At 48.0% G+C, this 26,379-nt stretch overlaps 1 protein-coding gene across 9 annotated transcripts in view; it reads left to right on the plus strand.

Annotated features, from left to right (window-relative positions):
• LOC140391496 (ferroportin-like) overlaps positions 1-26,379 on the plus strand; it is a 126,265-nt gene that overhangs the window by 64,510 nt on the left and 35,376 nt on the right. For 4 of the 9 annotated variants that reach the window (XM_072476028.1, XM_072476045.1, XM_072476037.1 and 1 more), the window contains 5 exons: positions 9,645-9,749; positions 9,827-9,894; positions 10,765-10,924; positions 11,040-11,155; positions 19,472-19,595. In XM_072476028.1, the coding sequence (XP_072332129.1) occupies positions 9,645-9,749; positions 9,827-9,894; positions 10,765-10,924; positions 11,040-11,155; positions 19,472-19,595 (573 nt within the window). Of the gene's footprint in view, positions 1-9,644; positions 9,750-9,826; positions 9,895-9,947; positions 10,672-10,764; positions 10,925-11,039; positions 11,156-19,471; positions 19,596-26,379 lie in introns of those variants that run through there. The other 5 variants (XM_072476071.1, XM_072476063.1, XM_072476092.1 and 2 more) reach the window with 5 other exon arrangements.

The following is a 26,379-nucleotide window of genomic DNA, read 5'->3' on the forward strand; positions in this document are numbered from 1 at the left end:
TAGGCTGTCTTTATTGAGAATAACATAAACAATGGTGAGCAAACCCACCCCCTGAAAAATAAAAGCTGGCAACTATTCTCAGAGTCTTGCATATTGCTTTACACAAGGCTCTTGAGATATAGGAGTTCCTTTCAGAAAACAGTTTAAGGATTTGCATATAACAAGTATTGTCTTTGCTAAAAATCCAGACAAAAGTATTATAAACTTGTTTAGACCATGCAAATTACAGTGCACAGGCCCATTCTCCATATTACAAAAAAGAGCAGTGAGGTGCAGGAGAAGGGGCTAGATTCTCCGACCCCCCACCGGGTCGGAGAATCGCCGGGGGCTGGCGTGAATCCCGCCCCCGCCGGTTGCCGAAGTCTCCGGCACTGGAGATTCGGCGGGGGCGGGTATCGCGCCGGTTGACCCCCCCGCTCGATTCTCCGGCCCGGATGGACCGAAGTCCCGCCGCTAAAATGCCTGTCCCGCCGGCGTAAATTAAACCACCTACCTTACCGGCGGGACAAGGCGGTGCGGGCGGGCTCTGGGGTCCTGGGGGGGGGGGGGGGGCGCGGGGCGATCTGGCCCTGGGGGGTGCCCCCACGGTGGCCTTGCCCGCGATCGGGGCCCACCGATCCGCGGGCGGGCCTGTGCCGTGGGGAGCACTCTTTCCCTAGCTGGCGGGGCACCAAAGGCCTTTTCCGCCAGCTGGCGGGGCGGAAATTCATCCGGCGCCGACCTAGCCCCTCAATGTTGGGGCTCGGCCCCCAAAGATGCGGAGCATTCCGCACCTTTGGGGCGGCGCGATGCCCGTCTGATTTGCGCCGTTTTGGGCGCCAGTCGGCGGACATTGCGCCGTTTCCGGAGAATTTTGCCCAAGATGTTGCAACTGACAAATTACAGCTGTCAGGAAAGACTAAACATTCTGGGGTTCTGTTGAGAAAAAAGAACAGTAAGAAGTCTTACAATACTAGGTTAAAGTCCAACAGTTTTGTTTCAAATCACTAGATTTTAGAGCCCTGCTCCTTCCTCAGGGAGGAGGATGAAGAGGGATGTTCCAGAAACATATGTATAGACCAAGTCAAAGATGCAAGACAATACTTTAGATCCAGAAAGAGGGGTATTCCCAGGTTAAAGAGGTGTGAATTGTCTTACTGTGCTCACCCCAGTCCAATGCCGGCATCTCCACATCGAGAAATGAGAAATGGTGACCTAACAAAGCTCCTAAAGTTTAAAAAATAAAAACAGAAAATCCTGGATAAACTTAGCAGGTCTGGCATCATCTGTGGAGAGAAACGGAGTTAACATTTTGAGTCCATATGATCCTTCTACAGAACTGAAGAGAGGTAGAAATGTAATGAATTATATAGTTGAAGAGGTGGGAAGAAGAGAAGGTTGGAGCTAAGGCGAGATTGACAAAGGTGTCAAAGACATAATAAGAAGTGTGACAACACCAGGTTAAAGTCTAACCGGGTTGTTTCGAATCATTAACTTTCAGAGCTGTGATTTGAAACAAACCTGTTGGACTTTAACCTGGTGTTGTAAGACTTCTTACTGTGCTCACCCCAGTCCAACAGCATCTCCACATCAAAGACATAAGACAAAGGGAGGTGTTGATGGTGCCATTAAGGTCTGAAGAGTGCTAATAGTGGTAAAATAACAATGTGTTAATAGGAAAACAAAGGTCAGTGCTCAGTGGGAGAAAAACTCAACAAGGGACAAGACAAGTGGCCATGTGGGAAAGGGGTGGGCCTGTGTTTGGGAAAGCCAAGGAAACAAAAAGGGTGGGTCAAGTTTGAGGGGACCATTCACAGTCTAAAGTTGTTGAATTCTAGGTTGAGTCCAAAAGGCTGCAATGTGCAGAACCGGAAGTTGAGGTGTTGTCTTCTAGTTTGCATTGAGCATCATTGAAACATTGCAGCAGGATTAGGACAGACATGTGGGATGAGAAGGGCAGCACAGTGGTTAGCACAGTGGCTTATCAGCGCCAGGGTCCCAGGTTCGATTCCTGGCTCGGGTCACTGTCTGTGCGGAGTCTGCACGCTCCCCCAGTGTCTGCGTGGGTTTCCGCCGGGTGCTCCGGTTTCCTCCCACAGTCCAAAGACGTGCAGGTTAGGTGGATTGGCCATGATAAATTGCCCTTAGTACCCAAAAAGGTGAGGTGGAGTTACTGGGTTAAGGGGATGGGGTGGAGGAGTGGGCTTAAGTGGGGTGCTCTTTCCAAGAGCCGGTGCAGACTCGATGGGCCGAATGGCCTCCTTCTGCACTGCAAATTCTATGAAGTCTATGAGAACAAGATGCTGAGTTTAAATGGCAAGTGACTGGGTGGTTGGGGTCATGCAGACTGAGTGAAGGTGTTCCGCAAAAGCAGTCTCCAGTCTGTGTTTAGTCTCCCCAGTGCAGAGGAGATCACATTTGGAGTAGCGAATACAGTAGATCAAGTTGAAGGAGGTGCAAATGAAATGCTGCATCAGCCGGAAGGAGTGTTTAGGTCCTTGAACAGTGAGGAAAGAGAAGGTAAAGGGCATGTGTTTCACCTTCTGTGATTGTATGGGAAGGTGCTGTGGGACGTGGATGAAAGGTTGGGAGTGATGGAGGAGTGGACCAGGGTGTCATGGAGGGAGTGGTCTGTGTGGAATGCTGATGGGGGCGCGTGAGGGGAAGATGTATTTAGTGGTGATATCATGCTAGAGCTGGCAGAAATGGTGGAGGATGATCCTTTGAATGTGGAGGCTGATGGGGTGAGATGGGAGGACAAAAGGGACCCTGTCATGGCTTTGGAGAGAGGGGAAGGGGTGAGGGCAAGTGTGCAGGAGATGGTCAGACACAGTTCAGTGCCCTGCCAATCACAATGGGGGAATCCTCAATTGAGCAAAAAGGCAGACATGTCTGAAGCACTGTTTTCTTGAATCATTGGAACTAATGCAGCGGAAACGGAGAAACTAGGAGAAAGGGATGGAGTCATTACAGTGGGCAGAGTGTGAGCTAGTGAATTTGTAATGAATAATGATGTTCAGTCTATTGCCAGAAATGGAGATAGAGAGGTCAAGGAAGGGACCTAATAGTTAAGACTGGGTTTGTTTGAATCGATAACATAATCATTAATTATGCCATTCATCCATCCCAATTTGCTCCATATGCACTTTTAACTCATTTAACTCTATTATTCTAATTTCTTGAGCTGCCCAAAATTAAAGGCAGCATTCTGAGTTTGTCTTATCCATGCCATTTTTTTTTAACCTCTGAATGTTGGCTCGCTACAATTCTGCTCAAATAAGCTCAGAAGCTATTCGTAGTACACGCTATTCTACTTTAAAAAAAATATATATTTTATTCAACTTTTTCGGCCATACAAAACAGTACAAAGGTTTTTCCCCCTTTTACAACAGCAAAACAATATAAATAACCGTGACCGTATTTTAACAAATAAATAAATAATCTATAAACTAAATGGCAAGTGCCATAACAAAAATAATAGCTCTCCCAAAGAATAAAATCAGCAATTCAATATACATAGCCAAGTACCAATATCTTTACAAAAACACCCCTGAGGACCCACCTGAGCCCCCCCCACCCCCCTGGGTTGCTGCTGTTACCTTCCCATTTCCTTTATCGTTCTGTGAGGTAGTTAATGAACGGTTGCCACCGCCTGGTGAACCCCTGAGGCGAACCCCTTAGTGCAAACTTTATCCGTTCCAGTTTTATAAACCCTGCCATGTCGTTTATCCAGGTCTCCACGCCCGGAGGCTTGGCTTCCTTCCACATAAGCAGTATCCTTCGCCGGGCTACTAGGGACGCAAAGGCCAAAACATCAGCCTCTCTCGCCTCCTGCACTCCCAGCTCTTCTGCAACCCCGAATACAGCCAGCCCCCAGCCTGGCTCGACCCGGACCCCCACCACCTTTGAAAGCACCTTCGCCACCCCCACCCAGAACCCCTGCAGTGCCGGGCATGACCAAAACATGTGGGTGTGGTTTGCTGGGCTTCTCGAGCATCTCCCACACCTATCCTCTACCCCGAAAAATTTACTGAGCCTTGCTCCGGTCATATGTGCCCTCTGCAAAACCTTAAATTGTATCAGGCTAAGCCTGGCGCACGAGGACGAAGAGTTTACCCTACGTAGGGCATCTGCCCACAGCCCCTCTTCAATCTCTTCCCCCAGCTCTTCCTTCCATTTTCCCTTCAGCTCATCCACCATGTTCTCCCCCTCGTCTCTCATTTTCCTGTATATATCTGACACCCTACCATCCCCCACCCATGTCCCTGAGATCACTCTATCCTGAATCACCTGCGTCGGGAGCTGCGGGAATTCCCTCACCTGTTGCCTCGCAAAAGCCCTCAGTTGCATGTATCGAAGTTCATTCCCTTGGGGCAACCCATATTTTTCCGTCAGCGCTCCCAGACTCGCAAACGTCCCGTCCAAGAACAGATCCCTCAGTTGCACAATCCCAGCTCTCTGCCATGCTCCAAATCCCCCATCTATTCTCCCCGGGACAAACCTATGATTATTTCTTATCGGGGACCGCACCAAGGCTCCCGTCATTCCCCTATGCCGTCTCCACTGCCCCCAAATTTTCAGTGTTGCCACCACCACTGGACTTGTGGTGTATTTCTTCGGGGAGAACGGCAGCGGTGCCGTCGCCAGTGGTTGTAGGCTGGTTCCTTTGCAGGACGCCATCTCCAATCTCTTCCATGCCGCTCCCTCCCCTTCTTCCATCCACTTACACACCATTGAAATATTGGCGGCCCAATAGTACTCACTTAAGCTCGGTAGTGCCAGTCCCCCCCCTCTCCCTGCTACGCTGCAAGAACCCCCTCCTCACTCTCGGGGTCTTCCCAGCCCACACAAAACTCATAACGCTTTTCTCGATCTTCTTGAAAAAAGCCTTCGTGACCATCACCGGGAGGCACTGAAACACAAAAAGGAATCCTGGGAGGACTACCATTTTGACCGCCTGCACCCTCCCCACCAGTGACAGGGGCACCATGTCCCATCTCTTAAAATCCTCCTCCATCTGTTCCACCAATCGTGTTAAATTAAGCCTATGTAAGGTTCCCCAACTCCTGGCTATCTGGATCCCCAAGTACCGGAAATTACTTGTTACCCTCCTCAGCGGTAAATCCTCTATTCCCCTGCTCTGCTCCCCCGGATGTACCACAAACAATTCACTCTTCCCCATGTTCAATTTGTACCCCGAGAATTCCCCAAACTCCCCGAGCGTCTGCATTATCTCAGGCATCCCCTCCACCGGGTTCGCAACATACAGCAGTAAATCATCTGTATACAATGATACCCGGTGTTCTTCTCCTCCCCTAAGCACTCCCCTCCACTTCCTGGAACCCCTCAGTGCTATGGCCAGGGGCTCAATTACGAATGCAAACAGTAACGGTGACAGGGGACACCCCTGCCTCGTCCCTCTATAATGACGGAAGTAGTCAGACCTCTGCCTGTTCGTGATCACACTTGCCACCGGGGCCCTATATAGCAGCTGTACACATCCAATGAACCCTTCACCAAAACCAAATCTCCTCAACACTTCCCACAGGTAGTCCCACTCGACCCTGTCAAATGCTTTCTCGGCATCCATTGCCACCACTATCGCCGCCTCCCCCTCTGGTGGGGGCATCATCATCACCCCTAGCAGCCTCCGTATGTTCGTGTTCAGCTGTCTCCCCTTAACGAACCCAGTTTGATCCTCATGGACCACCCCCAGGACACAATCCTCTATCTTCGTCGCCATTACCTTGGCCAGGAGCTTAGCATCTACATTCAAAAGGGAAATGGGCCTGTAGGACCCACACTGCAGCGGGTCTTTATCCTTCTTCAAAAGTAACGATATTGTCGCCTCCGACATAGTCGGGGGCAACTTCCCCCTTTCCCTGGCCTCATTAAAGGTTCTCGTCAAAAGCGGGGCCAGTAGGTCTATATATTTCCTATAAAATTCCACCGGGAACCCATCCGGTCCCAGGGCCTTCCCCGCCTGCATGCTCCCAATCCCCTTTACCACCTCCTCCACATCAATCTGTGCTCCCAGCCCCGCCCTCTCCTGCTCCTCCACCTTCGGGAATTCCAGCTGATCCAGGAAATGCATCATTCCCTCCTTCCCTTCCGGGGGCTGAGCCTTATACAACCTCTCATAGAATGTCTTAAACACCCCATTCACTCTCTCCGCTCCCCGTTCCATCTCTCCCTCCTCATCCCTCACCCCACCTATCTACCTCGCCGCTCCCCTCTTCCTCAATTGTTGGGCCAGTAACCGGCTCGCCTTCTCTCCATATTCATACTGCACTCCCTGTGCCCTCCTCCACTGTGCCTCTCCCTTACCCGTGGTCAGCAGGTCAAATTCCACATGTAACCTTTGTCTTTCCCTGTACAGTCCCTCCTCCGGTGCCTCTGTGGTGTATTTTTCAAAGAGTTTCCTGCCAGCTCTGCCGGTAGGTTCCCCACTGCTATTCAATGACACTTAGTCACTTTTCTGGGCTCTGTGGAGTTCATCACCGGCTCAGCCCACACTAGAATTTTTTCTGGCACTGGGGAGCTGAACTCTGAGATCGGGCCGCCATTTTGATATCTAAGTGAGCTTGTGGGTTCCCCACAACCCCCACCCATGGGCAATGTCACCCCCTACACACATGGACACTACCCCACACCCCCTAGGGGCACTTGGGCACCCTTGCACTGCCACCCTAGGACCCATGCTGTGCTCCTGCTGACTTGGCAGTGCCATCTGGGCACTTTGATAGTGCCAGGGTGGCAGTGCCAAAGTGCCAGCTGGGCAGTGCCAAGGTGCCCACGTTCCAAGGGGAGGGTCAGAAGCCGCCCTGCACTTAGTGACAGCCCAGGGGTTTCCTATGGTCCGGGAGCCCCCTCAACCCCCCGGAGGCGTTCCTCCTGGTCCACTTTTGGTCGATGGAGGCCAGTGGATCCCGGGCAGGTAGGTCGCAAGTAGGCTTACGACCTACTTCCACAAGCGGCATTTGGGCTCGCCCTTTTTGGGCGGAGGTCCGACTCCGACGTCACACGGGAATCCCGCGAGGCGCGGAGGCTTTTGGGAGGCCCACTGGAGGCATCTCCTGGGATTTACCCGCTTGAGCGTAATGCGGCAAGAGAATCATGCCCTGTGTTTCAATGTTTGTTGTGTTTTAACTGACAGCTTCCTATACCCCTTCCAACACCCGTTTCAATCCTACCATAAGTGTTTGTGCTGCACTCTGCTTAAGCATCATAGTGTGGACCTTTCAAACAAATTGCTGCCTGGTTAAATGGTACTCATCAAACATAGAACACGAGTAGGCAATTCAGCCCCTTGAAGCTCAACTCCATTTGCACACTTTATTGTATAGCTTTCATACCACTCCCAAACCAAAAATTTATCAATGTCAATCTTAAAAAATTCAACTGAACAAAATATTTTCTTTTGGAAAGGGTTCCAGATTTCACAACCTCATGTGTGAAAAATTGCTTCCTGATTTTACTTCTAAATGGCCTGGCAATAATTGAAAAATTATGTGCTCCTCTTCTGAATTCATCCATCATTAGAATTGTAACTCCATATCTCATGTTTCAAATCCTTTTATCTTTTAAGCACCATAATTAGGTCAACCCTCAAATATCTAAAATCACGGGAATACAAGCACGTTTATCTTTCCAAAGATTAAAGTGTTCGAAATTGAATCCAGTATCCCGAATGGTTTCTAACCAAGGCTTTGCACAATTCCAGCATCTGTGGTATTTCCCCTTTGTGAAGCATCATTTCCTCACTTATCAATTCCTTGTGATAAAGGCTAACATTCCATTAACCATTACCACTATTGGTAACTAATGACTACTTTTCAGTAATAAACTAATAATTTCTAGTTCAATTATGCCAAATCTGTAATGTTACTGGAGGTAGCTTAACAGATATCCCAGGGCTAACAAAACTAAACAGGAATTAACTCAAATATTCAGTAAATTGCAATCTAAATGTCACAGGAGAATAATTACGACACTCATTAATGGATAAGTATAATCGAGTAGTGGACCATCAACTAAACTAAAATTGAGTCCTAGAAATTGTAAATGAATTGTTCTTTTTTTGTATTTGTTCTTGTGATGTGTACACCGCTGACAAGACCAGCATTTATTACCCTTACCTAATTGCCTTGGAGAAGGTGGTAGTAGGCCACCTTCATGACCCACTGAAATCCATATGTTGTAGTTGGGGAGTGAGTTCCAGGACTTTGACCCAGCATTTATTTTTACAATATCCAATAATTAATACAGCAAGACGTCTTACAACACCAGGTTATAGTCCAACAGGTTTATTTGGAATCAGTAGCTTTCGAAGCGCAGCTCCTTCATCAGGTGAGTCATTAATAGCAGACCATAAGATATAGGAGCAGAATCAGACCATTCGGCCCAGCAAGTCTGCTCCGCCATTCGATCACATAGCCTCATCTCCACTGTTCTGCCTCCTTAAATTTACTCATTTTCGCAGCATCCACCACACTGTTCGGTAGCGAATTCCACAGATTCACAACCCTTTGGGAGAAGTAGTTTCTCCCCATCTCTGTTTTAAATTTTCTACCCCTTATCTTGAGACTGTGACCTATTGTTCTAGACTACCTCACAAGAGGAAGCAGCAGCTCCACGTCTACTTTATCCATACCGTTTATCATCTTGTATCAATTTGACCTCCCCTCTTCTAAACTCAGACCTATACTGCTCAATCTCTCATCTCTGGAATCAATCTAGTGAACCTCCTCTGAAAAGCATCCAATGCCACTAAAATAAGAGGACCAAAACTGTGCTCAATACTCCAGGTGCAGTCCCACCAGTGCCTTGTACAGTTGCAATGACACGTCCTTACTGTTATACACTATTCCTTTAGCTAAATGGCAACATTTCATTTGCTTTCTTTATTACCTGCAGTTCCTGCATTCTAGTATTCTGTGACTCATGCACGAGGACACCCAGATAACTTTGCATCGGAGCACGGCAAAGTTTCTTCCCATTTAGATAATAGGTTGCCTTTCCATTTTTCCAACCAAAATGGATGACCTCACACTTATTCACGTTAAACTTCATCTGCCCCATTTTGGCCCACTCACCTAACCTATCTATTTGTAAGGTTCTTATTTCCGCATTGCAACTTACTGTCCCACCTATTTTAGTATCATTGCAAATTTGGATACAGAACCTTCTATCCCTGTATCCAAGTCGTTAATATAGATTGTAAATAGTTGGGGCCCAAGGACCGAACCCTGTGGCACCCCATTAGTTACATCCTGCCAACCAGAAAAATACCGATTTATCCCGACTCTCTGTCTTCTGTCCGTCAGCCAATTTTCTATCCAAGCTAATAAATTACCCCGAACCCCATGCGATCTAATATTGTGTATTAACCTTCTGTGTGGCACCTTATTAAATGCCTTCCAGAAGTCCAGATATATTACATCTACAGGGTCCTCATTACCCACTTGGCTTGTTACCCCTTCAAAGAACTCTAACAAATTAGTCAAATATGATTTACCCTTCATAAAACAATGCTGACTCTGATGGATATCGCTCATGTTCATTTCATTTGCTTCTGAGATTGATTTGATGCAAGAAAATCAAGCAACTTTATTTTATGAATACATATTGTACAGTTGATTATTTTTGTTCTATTTGTGTTTAAGGTGCTTGTAAGGCATCCATGGATTTTGAAATAGAGGAAGAGCCCTCTGTTAGCACGAGCATACATCATAGCAGTGATAAAAAAGGGGGATGCATGAATAGGCTAGGTAAGCCAGTTAAATATTTCTGCACAATAAAATTGAAATATTTTTAATGTTAATAATAACTTTAAAAAAATGTATAGGTTCTACCTGGAGATTCTTGCAGTCAGCTCACTTTTTCATCTACCTGACTCATTTATTATCCACATGGGTGAGTTACATTATTTGACTCCTTTAAAACTTTGTCGCGATTTTTAAATTTTACTTCAATAGATTTATTGTTAAACTATAATTTTCAAATATTCATCAAAAATATAATCTAATTTTTTGTCAAGTCTGTGTTGATTCTTTGTTATGGTTTTAACGAAATCATAGTTGTCTTTAATGTGGATGTGGTATTCTGTAGAATGAATTGTCAGTAAAACTGAATTTCTGATCATTAAATGATCTCCTAATCAGCTGTTTTGAAGTAAAATGTCAACACCAGTTATTATTTGACTTGCTGAAGCCTTCAATTTGTAAACGTGCAAGTAAAATGAAAGAAACTACACAATTGTTCTTTATAAATATAATCTAAAATGTCTATTTGTACACCACCAAGAAGGGTAGGTGTTTGCTATTCAGTAAAATGCAGTTTGAAAGGAAATTCACAACTGCTCTGATAAGGAAATCTAATCAAATCTCACCGAATGTTGCAACTCTTCACTGCAACTTTATACTATGCATACCCTGAAAAAGGTGTTGAAAGGTATTAAAATGCAGCAGTGCAAAAGTTACTCATCATGGAATGCTTTGCTTTATCTTGCAGCTTTATCAGTCTCAGCATAAACATTCTTTGTCATAGAATAATGAGATAAACATTCGTACCCACAATGTGCCACCATGGCTTGCTGGATGTACCTCTCTGCAGCCACATTCAGAGAAAGCAGTGTTGGCTAAAGGGTGGGAACAGGTTGTTTTTTTCCCTCTTGTGGTAAGTGAGGGGCAGGTGAGAGTCTTCTTCTCTCTTCCCTCCGGCAAGAAAAAAATGTATGTTTAAAAATCTAAGAGCATTACAATGCGGTTGCACTTTGTTCTTCAGGGCGATCGCATGTGGCATTTTGCTGTCTCACTTTTCCTGGTAGAACTTTATGAAAATAGCTTGCTGCTTCCAGGTGTGTTTGGTTTGGCTGTTTCTTCATCACTTATTCTGTTTGGTGCCTTAGTTGGAAACTGGGTTGACAACAATGCGAGAATGAAAGGTATGGTGATGTATTACACGGATAAACTATAGCTTCAAGATGAACTTTACATAATTTTGTAGTTCTACATGTTACCATTTTAAACATTATTAATATTTTCTTTTTTGAATTTCAGTTGTACAGGTTGCACTGGTCATCCAGAATCTTTCCGTGATCTTATGTGCTGTGGTATTTATTTTGTTATTTGTTTATAACACTCAGATCACGACCCTATGGAATGGTTGGGCGAAGGTAAATATGATTTAATAGCTTGAATTTTGCTTGTCACGGAAAGCTTTAATATTTTTTGTTGCAAGACCATATATCTTATATAGTTATGTTTGTAATTATTATTCATATTACCACACACAACCTGAGTGTTTAAATGATGGTAAACTTTGGATGCATATTACATTTGTCTAGGATTTTTGTTTATCTAAGTAAATTGCTTTTTGGATAAATAACGTAGTTACAATCCATCTAGTTATATTTAATAGTGTAAATCAACTTTCTAATTGGCTCTGGCAGCCAGGATTGTTAATATGGTGATCATTAAACACGCTATTCTCCAGAAATCATCAAATCTACAATATTCTGCTGGTATTTGGTACATCTTTTATTTGAATATGAAGTTTACTTTATTTAATGTTTGAAAGATTAAGAAATAAAATTACAGTTTTAAAATGGCAAAAATGCAGAAGTTTCTTGAAGCGGCACAGTGGTTAGCACTGCTGCCTCACAGCTCCAGGGTCTCAGGTTCAATTCTGTCCTTGGGTGACTGTGTGGAGTTAGCACCTTCTCCCTGTGTCTGCGTGGGATTCCTCCGGGTGCTCCGGTTTCCTCCCACGGTCCAAAGTTGTGCAGGTTAGATGGATTGGCCATGATATATTGCCCCATCGTGTCCAAAAGGTTAGGTGGGGTTACTGGGTTAAGGGGGTAGGGTGGAGGTGTGGCCTTAAGTAGGGTGCTCTTTCCAAGGGCCGGTGCAGACTCGATGGGCCGAATGGCCGCAATGTAAATTCTATGATTCTAAGAACAAAAGCCATGAATTTACGTATTCATGTTGTAGACATAATCCCACAATGAGGATTTATGCCAACAGTGAGAAGAGGATTGTGGATTGTACTTGAGAGAAGTGCAATAGCTGTATTTGTGCGGCCTGTTATATTTATGTATGGACTGGGAACTGGTTGTAAATTATTCTAAGCTTAGTCAGCAGTTTAAATATATTGGGCGGGAGTCTCTGGTCCCCCATCCACGTGTTTCTTGGCGACAGGCTGTTCACTGGTGGTGGGATTCTATCATCCCACCGCTTGTCAATGGAATTTCCCATTGAAGCCACCTAATGCTGCTGGGAAACCCAACGGCAGGGATGCGCTGCCAGCGGGAAATGAGAATTCCAAAGGCTGGAGAATTCCGGCCCTTAGTGCTTCGTCAAAGTCAGATATATACTGTGGGATTCTCCATTGGCGGGATCCTCCGCCCTGCCGGCAACGCACCCACGCTCGCACGTTTCCGACGGTGTGGGGTGGCCCACAATGGGAAACCCCATTGGCTGGCTGCGGGAACAGAGAATCCTGCTGCAGGCAAGGATGTACCGTGCCGGAAATTAGGTTTGGCGGGATGGAGTTTGAAAGCATTGAGAGATAATAGAAAGAGGAAGGGACAGACATGGGTTGGTGGAGGGGATGGTGGTAATGGCGAAGGAAATCTGTAAGCCTTAATTAATTTTTCTTCCTCTCCTAAAGATGATATGGGGTTTCTCAGCACCAAAATAGGGAAACATTTGTTCTTTAAAGGTCTAATGGCTGTGAAGACCCAGAAAGCATTTAATATAAGCTTGTTTTTTCCCTGTGGTGTAGGAATAGAAGAGCTGTGGGGAAGACAGGAAAGGGCTGTCAGTAGGGGGCAGTGTTGAAATTAGGTGGGTGGCAGGAAAGGACTGTCAATGGGGTTATAAAAAGGTTGCTGTTATAACCCCCATGAGACCCACAGGGATGATCAGATTGATCGCCCCGTGGGGCTCGTGGAGCATGAACTCCTCCGTTGAGGGGTGGAGGCCCAACAGCAGATTTGTTAATTTCCCCAAGATATGAGCTGGCCCAGGAACCAACATCTCAGGACGATCCTGGCTGGTACTTGGACTTACTTAGTTGCTGTATTTCCTGACTGTGATTCGGAAATAAACTACTTTTTACTCAACATTGACCCCACTTTGACTACAATAGTCACCTTGGGGGAATAAAATAATATATGATAAAGGAGAGCAAGTAGAGAAATCATTGAGCATCAGGCCTGATTTTTGTAAACCTGGAACTGAGTGCCACTTGCCTTGAAGTTTGAAGTTACATTAAATATTTGTACCTTTTTAAGTATTCAGGAATTGCTTACTCTTGGGGTTGGGGGGATGTGGGGGGTTAAGATGTTTTGCAGGCACTACCCAGCCACCTAAGCTACAAAAAATTATAAAGTGCCTTTCTCAGAACAGCTGAAAGCAGTTGACAGCCAATTAAGTACTTTGAAGATTCATCACTGTTGTAATGTAGGAAATACAACAACTAATTTTCACACAGAAAACTCTCCCAAGCAGCTGTGTGATAACTCTGCTCACATTTTAACAGCTGTGACTAATTTTACCACAGTGTCATGTGAGAGTACCTGTAAGAAATGGGTGTTTATAAAAATAGCTGTAGTGGATGGATGTACCTTTAAGAAATGTGTGTTTATCAGTGATGTCAGAGTGTGGGTAGAGCTAGGATGTCTGTTTGCTTTACTTTCGTTTTAGGCTGTTTGCTACAGGGTGTGGTTAGTTTTGTTTTGAGAGCTGGATAGCTGCAGGCAAAGCAAGGATCTCTGCAAACTAAAGACTGTCTCCAAATCAATTGGGTGATTTCAAAGTGCTGACTGCTCTCAGTAGTGAATTTAAACCTGATCTCTGTGTTAAAAAGGGTCTTTTGTCTTATGGATGCTAATAAGGAAAGAGTAAGGTTTACTTATAGCATACTTTATTCTTGGGGGATTTATTGGTGTGGATAGTTGATAAGATGTTTACTGTGGGTTTATAAAGTGTTAACTGGTTTCATAGATAAACATTGTTTTAATTTAAAAGTACTTTAATGCTCTGTTGCACTACACCTGTAAGGTAGACCCGTGTGCTCCCCATAACCACAATCTATTAAAAGTTGTGGTTCAGGTGAACTCCATGACACACTTTGGGGCTCTCTAAACCCTGGTCCATAACAATAATAACTAAGACAATCTACAACATTTTGAAACAATCAATAATATTTTAAATAAAACAACCAACATTCCAAACAGTAATTTCCCAATGTTAACAGATCCTTTGGAAAAATTCCAGGATCGGGATACACACCGTTGTCAAAAACTGATCAGTTCTTCCTTCGGCTATATCCTGGGCGGGATTTTCCATGCAATCCGCTGCGTGTTTTGTGGCGATAGGGGTGACCTACCATTGGCCTGCAGCGGGATTTTCTTGTCCCACCATTGTCAATGGATTTTCCTATTGAATGCACTCCTCGCATCCAGGAAGCCTGCGGCGAGGACCAGTGGGGGGACCGGAAGATCACGCTGGCATGAACAGCCCGAAAATACAAGCCCCTATATCTGTACCATGTTTTGTTGGAATCGGTCCATTTGTTTTTGAGATATAGGGCCCGATTCTCCGGAAAAATTTCAGCAGGAATTGCTGCGAACTTCTCGGCGCTCAGCCCAGCGAGGCCGGCAACTCTATTCAACGTTAATCAGTCCACTTAACGATGCCTCCCGGGCTTTTCGCCGCAAATGAAGGCTTCCCAGCTGATTCGCTGGCACCGCACTCGCCAGCCCCCTGCTAACAAGATCGAGCAGCACTTAAGCTGCATTTGCTCAACCAGCTCCCAACAATGGCACAGAGGGGACCAACCCCCCCACCCCCAACGAGCCCTTTCCGTCCCCACGGGAGCATCCACACCCCCCAACTTTCCATGCGACCTCCACTCAACCCTCCCCCTTTAACCACCCCAACCCTTCCACCACCTCTCTCCCCTTCAATCCCCCAACCCTCCCTTCACAGCCCCACTTCCTGCCACTGTGGACCACGCGTGTGACTAATGATGCCCACTCTGACTCCTCAGGAAAAGTTATCCCACAGTCGTCGGGAGAGGGCCCAGACTGGCGGTGGGGAGCCGAACATAAGAATCCTCACCTCTTTCGCGGAGCGGGCCCTGGATGTGACTGGTGTGGTCGAGGATCGGGGCTGGCAGATGCCACAGAGGTGATGAATTAGCGGGCTCCACCCATATGACCTGTCAAACGTGAGTTGTTATTGCCTTACTGACTGACCCATCCCTTCCACTGACCACATGTCCATTCTCCCTCAGACCCTCCAGCCGACGGCGCCGGCCCATCCGGGGTGCTACCCTCTCCAGTCTTCCAGGAGACCACCTCTGAGGAGAGTTTCGAGGATGCAACCGTAATAGTCGCGTCACAGCTGTCATCCCCACCTCCACCAGCGCAGATACACGCATCTAGGTGAGAAATGTTAGTGGTCAGGCTTCTGGGGCTCAATCTGGTGAGCACCACACAGCTGATGATGCACATCAGATGGAGGCAGGAATCCCCAGGGGAGACAGCAATCGGAGGTCCGCTGGATCCTAGGACCCAGATGGGTCCCAGCCAGATGATGGGCTTGTGGAAGAGACTTTCCCAGAGCTGATGGAGACGTTAGGGAAATGTCAGCGACACTCCAGCAGATCCATAGCCACTTGGAGAAGTCCTAGAGGCTATGGGTGCTGAAGATGTCGCCGGCAATGCTTGGCACCGAGGCCAACACTTCTAGTGTGGCGACTGCAGTGGAGAGCCTGGCGCATGATGTCTGCATCATTAGTGGACGTGTTCAAGGCATCGCGCAGTTGGTGACAGCTATGGCTGAGGGTCTCGGCAGAATGTCCGACTCGCTGGGGGATGTAATTCAGTGTGTGACTAATAATGCCCTCTCTGTGTCTCCTCAGGGTAAGTTCTCCCACAATCATCGGGAGAGGGCCCAGACTGGCGAACAGGCTGACCTTGATGAGGTTCTACGGGACATTCCCGCTCTCAGATGAGCATGGCCGAGGTGCTGCAGAGCATGTCCCAGTCACTGAGGGACATCGCCGAGGGCGTCGACAGGATGGTGCGGACCATGGGGAACAGCCAGGGCTGGCAGAGCCAGATGATGTGAGGGCAGACGGGGCTCGAACTATTGCTCCTCCATCCCAAGGTGAACCCCAGGGCTCCATGGGCACGGACTGGGAGGAGGGGGCGCTGGGTGCCAACCGGGACCCATCTCATGCAGTGGGGATTGTGGCCATCAGCTCCCCCATGTTCCACACCTCCGATGAGGCCGTGTCTCGCAGCCAGCACACGGGACAGGGTGGAACGTCGACACGTGAGCTGGGGCCCTCTAGCTCCAAAGTCCCCAGAGGACGCCCGCCAGGGGCATCGAATGCCACAGGACGAGGTAAGCAGCTGGCTGCCTCCACCTCAGATGTGCATCCTGGGACGCACCTATACGTAGTGGTAGAACTAGGAAGGCAAAGCACATCAATGATCATTGAGGGCACTGGGGGAGGAGGAACGGGGTGGGGGGGGTAGGTGTGATGAGGGGGGGCGGGCGGCACCATCGGGAAAGTGGGAAATTGTATTACACATTAAACACCCTGGAGCACAACCAGTATGATGGCTCTTTCACTTTCTCCTGCAATGCAGGCCGACCTCCGAACCCTAGGCCCTCTCTCCAGGCTACCCTCCCCGGGCACACTGCGAGCAGATGATGGGTGTGAGTGAGCTCTCAGCAGACGGGGTCAGACTGTGACATAGATTGAGGAGCACCAGCGATCAGATCTCTGCGGGTTATCATCACCCCCCTGCCCTCGACAGTAACCCACGGACGGTGCCAACACAGTCCCAGCACCCTGGAGTGATGTGGCACCCCTGGGAGGGTGGGAAATGAGAGTGGAGGGGTGACGGACCAGGCCACATCCTAAGTGAATCAGGCGAGTATGAGCCCTCCCAGGCTTGCTGGACCCCCGCCGCATATGCCTGTTCTGCAGCCTCTGGCTGGTCCTCGGATTCCTCCCCGGCCTTGTCCTCCAGCCCCTGCTAGTCTGGCACCACTTTGTCGTCCGCGTTCTCCTCCACCTCCTTATCCTCGGAGGTTGCCACATGTTCCTCATCTCCAACATCCAACTCGTCGCCCCGCTGCTGTGTGAGGTTGTGGAGGGCACAACAGACCACCACAAAGAGGGCGACCCTTTGGGTGGTGTACTGGAGTGCACCACCGGAGCAGTCGAGGCTTCGGAATCACATCTTGAGGAGTCCGATGCACCGCTCAATCACAGCCTGGTGGCTGCATGGGCCTCGTTGTGCTGCGTCTCCGCTTCGGTCACTGGCCTCCGTACTGGCGTTATGAGCCAGGTCTGCAGCATGTACCCCATATCCCTCAAGAGGCAGCCGCCCAACCTTGGGTGCTCCTCGAAGAGGGGATGACCGACTGCTCCAAGATGTAGCTGTCATGGACACTTCCCAGGAAGCGTGCACACACGTGCATTATCTTCATCTGGTGGTCGCACACGATCTGTATGTTAAGGGAGTGGAATCCCTTTCGGTTAACATAGGGCACCCCCAGATGGCCCGGCGAGCGCAGGGCAACATGCGTGGCATCTGTTACCCCTTGGACCCAGGGCATTCTGGCGATGGCGGAGGAACCAGCTGCCCAGGCACCTTGCTGGGCTTAGTCCATGTCAAAGATTATGTTGTTTTCGGCACAGGCATACAGGGCATCCGTGACCTATCGGCTGATACCACACAGGTCCCCCTCAAGCCCTGGAATGATCCCAAGGAGTAAAAGTTCAGGACTGCGGTGACCTTGACTCTCACTGGGACGCCTGTAACCCTGGGCTGTCACAGGACTCCCCATCTGGGTCCAAATGACTGTTGGGCGGCCTGGACCTCCTCTGTGGTGTGGGGTCCGGCACACGGGCCACTGCCTCGAGCATCTGCAGACGTTGCTGCCGCTGGCATCTGGTGGTGTATAGAGCGCATCTCACAAAGGCGAGGATGAGCCGACTCGTTGAGGGGTTAGAGGATGTGTGTGAACTTTGCAGGGGGAGCCCACGCAAACCATGTTCATATGTTTTGGGCCTATCCAAAGCTGGAGGGAGGTGTTCCGGGTAATTTCGAAGGTGGTACATGTGAGGCTTAAGCTGGGGCCTTTGGAGGCCATATTCGGGGTATCGGATTGGCCGGGGTTGGAAGCGAGTGCGGAGGCAGATGTTTTAGCCTTTGCCTCACTGATCAGCTGAAGGCGTATCCTGTTGTGGTGGAGGTCAGTTTCTCCACCCCATGCCCTGGCATGGCGGGGGGATCTGTTGGAGTTTTTAACACTCGAGAAGATGAAGTTTGAGTTGAGGGGAAAGATGGAAGGGTTCTACAATTCATGGGCTTTGTTTATTATGCACTTTCAAGAATTGGATGACATTGAACATTAGTGGGGGGGAGGTTGGACTTTATATGTTGTTGGTGACAATGTATGGGTGGATAGTAGATTCCTGAATCCTTTTCTTTGATGCTTGTAATTAAAATGTTGAGGGCTGTTTGGGAGTTGGTGGGAGGAAGGGATTGTTGGCCAGGAGATTGACATTGTATTTGTTACCGTTGATTGTTGGTGGTTGTAAATTTGGATGAAAATGTGAAAAAGGAGGGGAATAAAAATATTTATTAAAAAATGGTTACAACGGTTATAAAAGGTATAGGAAGAGGATCTGTGGGCGAGAGCTCGAAGAGAGTCGCCATGCTCCGGGGCCATATTTTGCAGTAATCCCATATCTCTTAATTTTCTTAGTATCCAGATGTTCTAAAATTATCCAAATGATATTGAACATATTCAACTGAATATCCACAGCTCTCTGAGGGAGAATATTCCAAAGATTTACAAACTTTTGTGTGAAGAAATTTCTCCTCTCCCCAGTCATAAATGGCTGCGTCCATATTCTGACTCTGTGCACCCTTGTTCTAGATTGCCCAGCTAGGGAAAACATTCTCCCTGTAGCTAACATATCAAAGCTAATAATTTTATATATTGTAACAAAATCTTAGGCAAGTTTCTTAGGCAAGTTTTGTTACTGAAAATGCCTCTGTTCACCGATCACTAAGTGGGTACTGTTGTTAGCGGATGGTCAGATTTGCTTTCTCAAGTAATGGTTGTGTTAGACCAGATAGCAAATGATTTGGTCTTATATTCCATGACACCAGGTTACACTATTGGCTTTCTCAAGACTGGCAGGTAGCAGATCGCACATTATTAAAATAAACTCTGGTATCTATGTGTTTACATATTCTAAATGATTGGCTATATGAAGGACAAACCATTATTTCTTCTGCAGATGTGATTTTATTTAAAAAATTGGTCTTGCATAAATTGTGTATTTTCAAACTATTATGTGATTACATATGAGCATGAAACTTTGCTGTAGATATTATCAGGTTAATTTTCTTGCCTTGATTTTAATCAATTGACTTCTTGTATAACAGATTGTTTGTTACACGTTGGTGATTGCCATTGGTGTGGTTGCAGACCTGGCTAGTACAGCTATGTCAATTGCAATCCAACGGGACTGGATTATCGTGATTGCTGGAGACGATAACAAACTATCAAGTAACTAACATAGCACTTTTGAAAAATACAGTTTCTTGGTTCAAGAACAGATATTAATCTGGCATTGATACCAATTAAAATGACATTCATACTAATTGCAGAAAAGTCTGCAAATCTTGTGATTTAACATTTCCATAAAATTGTCCAGCTTTCATAATTGATTTTTGTCTTTCAGTAAAAATTCTTGCATTCATTCTTTAATTTCATTTCATTCATCCATGTGCATGTACTGCAACTGCACCATCAATAGTCCTTAGCCTACACACCCTACATGCTGCGCACCTCCCTTATTCTGTGCATTCTCACCTTCCCTTGTGTATATTTTCACATATGCAGCATATGTTTTCGCCTACCCCACATGCCCAGTAGGCTTCTCTGCCACCTGCCTGCCATGTGCTTCACCCCTACATCCTGGCTTTAACATACGTACTTTCATTTACTGTGCATGTTCTCTCTCACCATCTAATGCGTTTAAAAAAAATGTATTTTTATTAAAGTTTTCAAGTTTTTTACAGTAGTTGCATAAAAACAAAGGAACTCTTAACTCTAATTGGGGGACCTTCCTCGGACAAACTAACCCTACCAACTCCCACCCTCCACCCCTCACCCTGCTCATCTTCCTTCCAGGCAGTATGGAGGGTGTAGTGTGGTTGCAGACCTGGCTAGTACTTTAAAAAGTACTCCTCTACTTCCACAAGGATTGTCAAACCATCGAAGATCCTGGCACAGTGGTTAGCACTGCTGCCTCACGGCCCCGAGGTCCCAGGTTCGATCCCGGCTCTGGGTCACTGTCCGTGTGATGTTTGCACACATTCTCCCCCTGTTTGCGTGGGTTTCGCCCCCACAACCCAAGATGTACAGGATGGATTGGCCACGCTAAATTGCCCCTTAATTGGAAAAAATGAATCGGATACTCTAAATTTTAAAACAACCCCCCCCCCCCCCCCCCCCCCCCCCCCCCCCAGAGAAGATCCAAATATATTTGGGTGGAGAAAAAGACTGCACAAAATTCTGTATTCAACATTTGGCTCAACATGCTAAGAACTTGTTAAATCAGGATAATCAGTGGTAGGGGCCATCAAATCCAAATTATTCATTATTCATTTCCCTGTAAATCATCTGTCAATGCGCACTGTACCCTCTGGGTGGGAGCCCACCCAAAAGCAACTGCGCCACTAAAGGCAGGGCCTCACTCCAACTCTTTCCAGCCACCACGAACAAGTGAGGATTTAAACATTCCAACTCGGCTCTATCATGCAGAAACACTGACCAAGAATTCTTGGGACATAGTGGCAACTACGTAAACCAAGAAAAGCCAAAAAAGAAATGTGCACAAGGATGAAAAGACGGATTAAAAAATGAGCAGAGCAAGAGCTTGTGAAAATGCTGCCGGTTCCTCGCTCACATCACGTGAACCCCCCCCCCATCTCATGCATTTTTGTTCCCTGTGCCATTGCCAATTGCTTACCCTTACTTTCTGTAATGTTCTCTCTTAAGTCCTCTCCCTGACACAGCAAACATTTGCCAACAGCCAATCAGGATCATTCTTAATATAAACTTTATTGTGAATTTTCTGAAGACATTTCTCCGCCTGCTATGCAGGTTAGTTGCAATAGTATTATGTAAAGTATACCACAAATAAAGATTCTGCATTTATTTTTCAACATATCATAATTGTTCAATTGATCTATAGCCACTTTAGGTGGAATTTCAGATTTCCTAGAAATGTTAAATGGTATCTGGGACCACATTCTTGCCCTTCCCTCCTCTTCCTCATCCTGGGTAGGACATAAGTCCGCAACAATGTTCCACCATTGAGCCCTGCCTTCCGCTGAGGTTTGTGCCTCGCCCCACGTTAAACCCTATCACTTCCAGTCATCACAAACATACGCATGTTGTTTTTGACCTGCCCCATTTACGTTTCCCTGCTGGTGTCCATCTTTAGAGCAACTTCAGTATTCTCTCTTGGGCCATCCTTATCTCATGCCTGATCCACCTTATCTGGTGCTTCTTGATTTCAAGGACAATGTTGTGGCAACTAGTCTTCTTGTACAGGTCTTCATTGGAAATTTATTTGGCCAGTAGATGTTGCAGGTACTATTTAGGTATGTTTTCCTCATCAATGACAGATTTGGGCTACTTTTTATTTTCAGTTTTTGTGGCTACTAAAAGTATTAATGTTTAATCTATTTAAATATTTATATAAAATGCTTTCCAAGTAATATTTACTCTAACGGCCGACTGATGGGAATGTATCTGAAATGCCATAACCTGTTATTTTACAGATGCTGACTGATGTGCTATTTTCCTTGTGGAATGGTTCAAACTATGTTAATGCTGTTTCAGTACGCATCATTTTGCTTTTCCTGTATAAAGAATTACTAAATTATGGCTTGATAAAAAGAGTCTTTTGCCTGTGCCAAGCCCAATACCTCATCATTGCCAAATATAAAGGATTGTTACTTCCACATTTATTTCTTCTTTGAAAATGTGGGAATGTTCTAATGATAAAAATGGAATAGGCTTTCCTTTCAGAGAGGTTATTACCAGGGAGATTAAAGAAAAAGAAAACAAAGTACAAACTAAAATGTTGGCGATGTGCCAAAGACCCACCATATAATAGTGCAGACTTCCGGTGGCGTCACACCGTGCTAGAGTTTCTGGTTTTTGGCCCTATGTGCCCAGTCTTGGGGGGATTTCTTTGAATGATTAGGTGTTGGAAGGTCTGAGGAAGTTGTAGAATGTCAAAGTTCCAGAAGAAGAATCGAGACGAAGGGGGCGAGCGAATGTCCGTCGGCAGGTGTGGCTGTGAGTCCAACAGGACGAAAGATGGCGAGTGCTAGTTCATTGGGAGGGGCTGCTCCCATTACGGTGGAAAAGCTGACTGAAGTGGTGTCGGGGGTGTTTGACCGGTTGTTTTCCAAGCACTTCGACATGCATTGGAAAGAAACGATGACCTCGCTCAAGGAGTGGGTAGATGAGACTCTTGCCCCGATAAAGGTGGCTTTGGCTAAGATGTCGACGGAGGTGTAGGAGCTCGGAGGTGTTGAAAGGGGCAGAGGAGGCATTGTTGCAGCACAGTGACTAGTTCACCTCAATGGGTGAGGAGCTGCAGAGGGTGGTGGAGAGCAGTACAGGTCTGAGAGCCAAAGTACCTGGAGAAAAGGTCACAAAGGCAGAATTTGAGGATCATGGGACTGCCTGAGGGGTTGGAAGGCTGGAGGCTGACGGAGTACTTTGTGGAGATTTTCACTAAGTTGATGGGGGAGGAGGGGGAAGGACTCCTCCCTTTATGAGTTGAAAAGGGCCCATCAGTCACCCCCGCCAAAGACAAATGAACCACAGAGGGCTGTGATAGTCTTCTCCCACAGCTACCAGGTGAAGGAGAAGGTCTTGAGATGGCCGAAGCAGGATAAAGAGGTGAAGTGGGAAGGATTTGGTCTTCAAAGATACCAAGACCTTAAGGCGGAGTTGGCGAGAAGGTCGGCGGCCTTTGGTTGGGTGAGGCGGCGTTGTAAAGTTTGGACTGGTCTGCTTGGTGAAGCTGGGGGTAACTTACAACTCAAAAGGACATTTGTTTGAGATGGCGGAGGGGGCAGAGGTGTTCGTGAAGGCTGAAGAACTGGAACAGAGATGAGTTTGGACTTTGATCTTGACCCTGATCTTTTTTTTAATGTATCTCCCCCTTTGTTTTTCTTGTTATTTGGGGGTTGTTTTTTTTTGTGGTAGTGGGGCAAGAAGGGTTTTGGGGTTGGTGGGGATTGGCTGGGATTTTGTGTGGTTTTTCATGTTGGGTTTGTGTGATTATGGAGTGGGGAGTTTGGGAGGTTTGGGCGAGGGGGATTGGGTGTTGGTTTTGTTTCTGTGTGGGGGATGGAGCTCTGGCAGGGGCCACCTCGCTAACAAACACTGGTTGGCTAGTGAATGGGATCGAGTAGGTGGAGGGCCTGCAGTCGTTGGATCCTGGATGGACAGGTTTCGATGGGCCTGTGAGGGTGTGGTAAACCACAGTATTGTATTGTACTGTTGTATTGTTACATGCCTGGGCTTGTCCCTGCTGGCTCCAAACCACTGTATTATATGTGTATTGTGGTAAACTGCCACTGTATTACATGGAATGTGGTAAACCATTGCCTGATGGCTCCGCCTCCCCTCGGGCTCGGTATAAAGGTGGCTGGTCTCCGCCTCCGCCCCAGTTCGGGATCAGAGGCCAGGAGGCTTTCTGTTTAGTTTATTAAAGCCTCAGTTACGTTCACTACTTGTCGCGTGTTCATTGATGGCACATCAATTTAATAAACTAAACTTCTAAGATGAATTCATCGCTCAAGCCTGATCGCCTGGAGCTGGACCCACAGGCATCCGCGCCACTGCAACATTCAAGCACTGGCTAAGCTGCTTCAAAGCGTACCTTGGATCCTCCACCGAAGACTTCACCGACCTTCAAAAGCAGCAGATCCTCAACGCACGGGTGAACCCGCAAGTTTTCCTTCTCATCAGGGACGCCCCCCCTCGTATGTGGAGGTGATAATGCTGCTGAAGGGATAATATGTAAAGTCTGTAAACGAGGTGTATGCTAGGCACCTTCTTGCCACGAGGCGACAACGCCCTGGGGAATCACTAGCCGAATTCTTGCGTGCCTTGTGGGTACTCGGCCGGAACTGTGCTTGCCAGGCGGTATCGGCTATCCAACACACAGAGCTGTTGATCAGGGACGCCTATGTCGCAGGCATGAAATCGAACTACATCTGCCAGCGATTGCTAGAAGGGTGTACACTCTGCCTCCCAGAGACAGTGCAGCTCTCAAACTCGCTGGAGGTGGCCTTCCAGAACATGGAGGCCTACACCTCCGACAATGCGACACCCTCATGGACCTCGTGGGAGCCGCCATCATCCGACTCGAGTGCAAGCCTGTGCCGCGCAGCAGCCCGCCAACGTCGGAAGCCCGAAGTGCTACTTTTGCGGCCAGGATAAGCATCCCAGACTATGCTGCCCTGCACGGATCACGACTTGCAACAGGTGTGGGAGGAAGGGCCACTTTGCGAAAGCCTGCCAGGCCCGATCCCTCCCTAAAACTCCTAGGCCCAGCAGTGCTGCCTGCTGCCTGTCGGGGCCACCCCACATGTGCGACCCGTGGGCGCCGCCATCTTGGCTGCCACCCGCCATGTGCGACCTGTGGGCGCCGCCATCTTTGATGCCATCTCCGATGCCACCCACCACGCACGACCCATGGGGGCTGCCATCTTGGGAACCACTCCGCAGCCTCCCGAGAGCCTTGCTCACCCGGTCGTACGCTGGCCGCCGCCACCTCAGACCGGCCTACCCATCACCTTCCGAAGCTCGCCTCCATCACGCTCGACCAGTCCCAGCCTCATCTCACAAAATCTACGATGACCATCCGGATCAACGGCACAAGATGGCCTGCCTCTTCGACTCCGGGAGCACAGACAGCTTCATACACCCAGATATGGTAAGGCGCTGCTCCCTCCCAATTTTGCCCGCGACCCAGAAAATCTCCCTGGCTTCTGGATCACATTCAGTAGAAATCTGGGGTTACTGTGTCGCGACCTTTACTGTACAAGGCGTGGAGTACACTAACTTTAAGCCCCCCCCCCCCACTCCCCACCGCCTGTAGCCTCACGACCCTTGAGGTTGCCCCACTCTCGATCTTCGCTAACCTCACCCCGGACTGTAAGTCCGCCGCTACTAGGAGCAGACGATACAGTGCCCGGGACATGGCCTTTATCAGGTCGGAGGTCCAGCGACTCCTACGAGAGAGGATCATTGAGGCTAGTACCAGCCCCTGGAGAGCCCAAGTGGTGGTCGTCAAGACTGGGGAGAAGCACCGGATGGTCATCGACTACAGTCAGACCATCAACCGGTACACGCAGCTCGATGCGTGCCCCCTCCCCCGCATATCTGACATGGTCAACCAAATTGCGCAGTATCGAGTCTTCTCCACAGTTGACTTGAAGTCCACGTACCACCAGCTCCCTATCCGCCCGGAGGACCGGCAATACACTGCCTTCGAGGCAGCTGGCCACCTCTACCACTTCCTCAGGGTTCACTTCAGCGTCACCAAGGGGGTCTCGGTCTTCCAACGCGAAATGGACCGAATGGTTGACCAGTACGGGCTGTGGACCACGTTCCCGTACTTAGATAATGTCACCATCTGCGGCAATGACCAGCAGGACCATGACGAAAACCTCCGGCACGTCCTCCACACCGCAAAACCCCTGATTCTCTCCTACAATAAGGAAAAATGCGTTTTCCGCACAACCCGCCTAGCCATCCTTGGCTACGTTGTGGAAAACGGAGTCCTAGGGCCCGACCCCACCGCATGCGCCCCCTCCTGGAACTCCCCCTCCCATACTTCCCCAAGGCCCTGAAGAGATGTCTGGGGTTCTTCTCTTACTGTGCCCAGTGGGTCCCCAATTATGCGGACAAGGCCCGTCCACTTATTAAATCCGCCATTTTTCCCCTGACGGCTGAGGCCCGCCTGGCCTTCAACCGCATCAAGGCAAATATTGCAAAAGCCGCGATGCACGCTGTGGACAAGTCCATTCCGTTCCAGGTGGAGAGCGATGCGTCGGACTTTGCTCTGACAGCTCCCTCAACCAGGCGGGCAGGCCCGTGGCTTTCTTCTGCCGTACCCTCCATGCCTCCGAGATTCGACACTCCTCCATCGAAAGGGAAGCCCAAGCCATTGTAGAAGCTGTGCGACATTGGAGGCATTACCTGGCCAGCAGGTGATTCACTCTCCTCACTGACCAACGGTCGGTTGCCT

This window comes from Scyliorhinus torazame, chromosome 2 (assembly GCF_047496885.1).
Source record: "Scyliorhinus torazame isolate Kashiwa2021f chromosome 2, sScyTor2.1, whole genome shotgun sequence".
Classification (NCBI taxonomy): domain Eukaryota; kingdom Metazoa; phylum Chordata; class Chondrichthyes; order Carcharhiniformes; family Scyliorhinidae; genus Scyliorhinus; species Scyliorhinus torazame.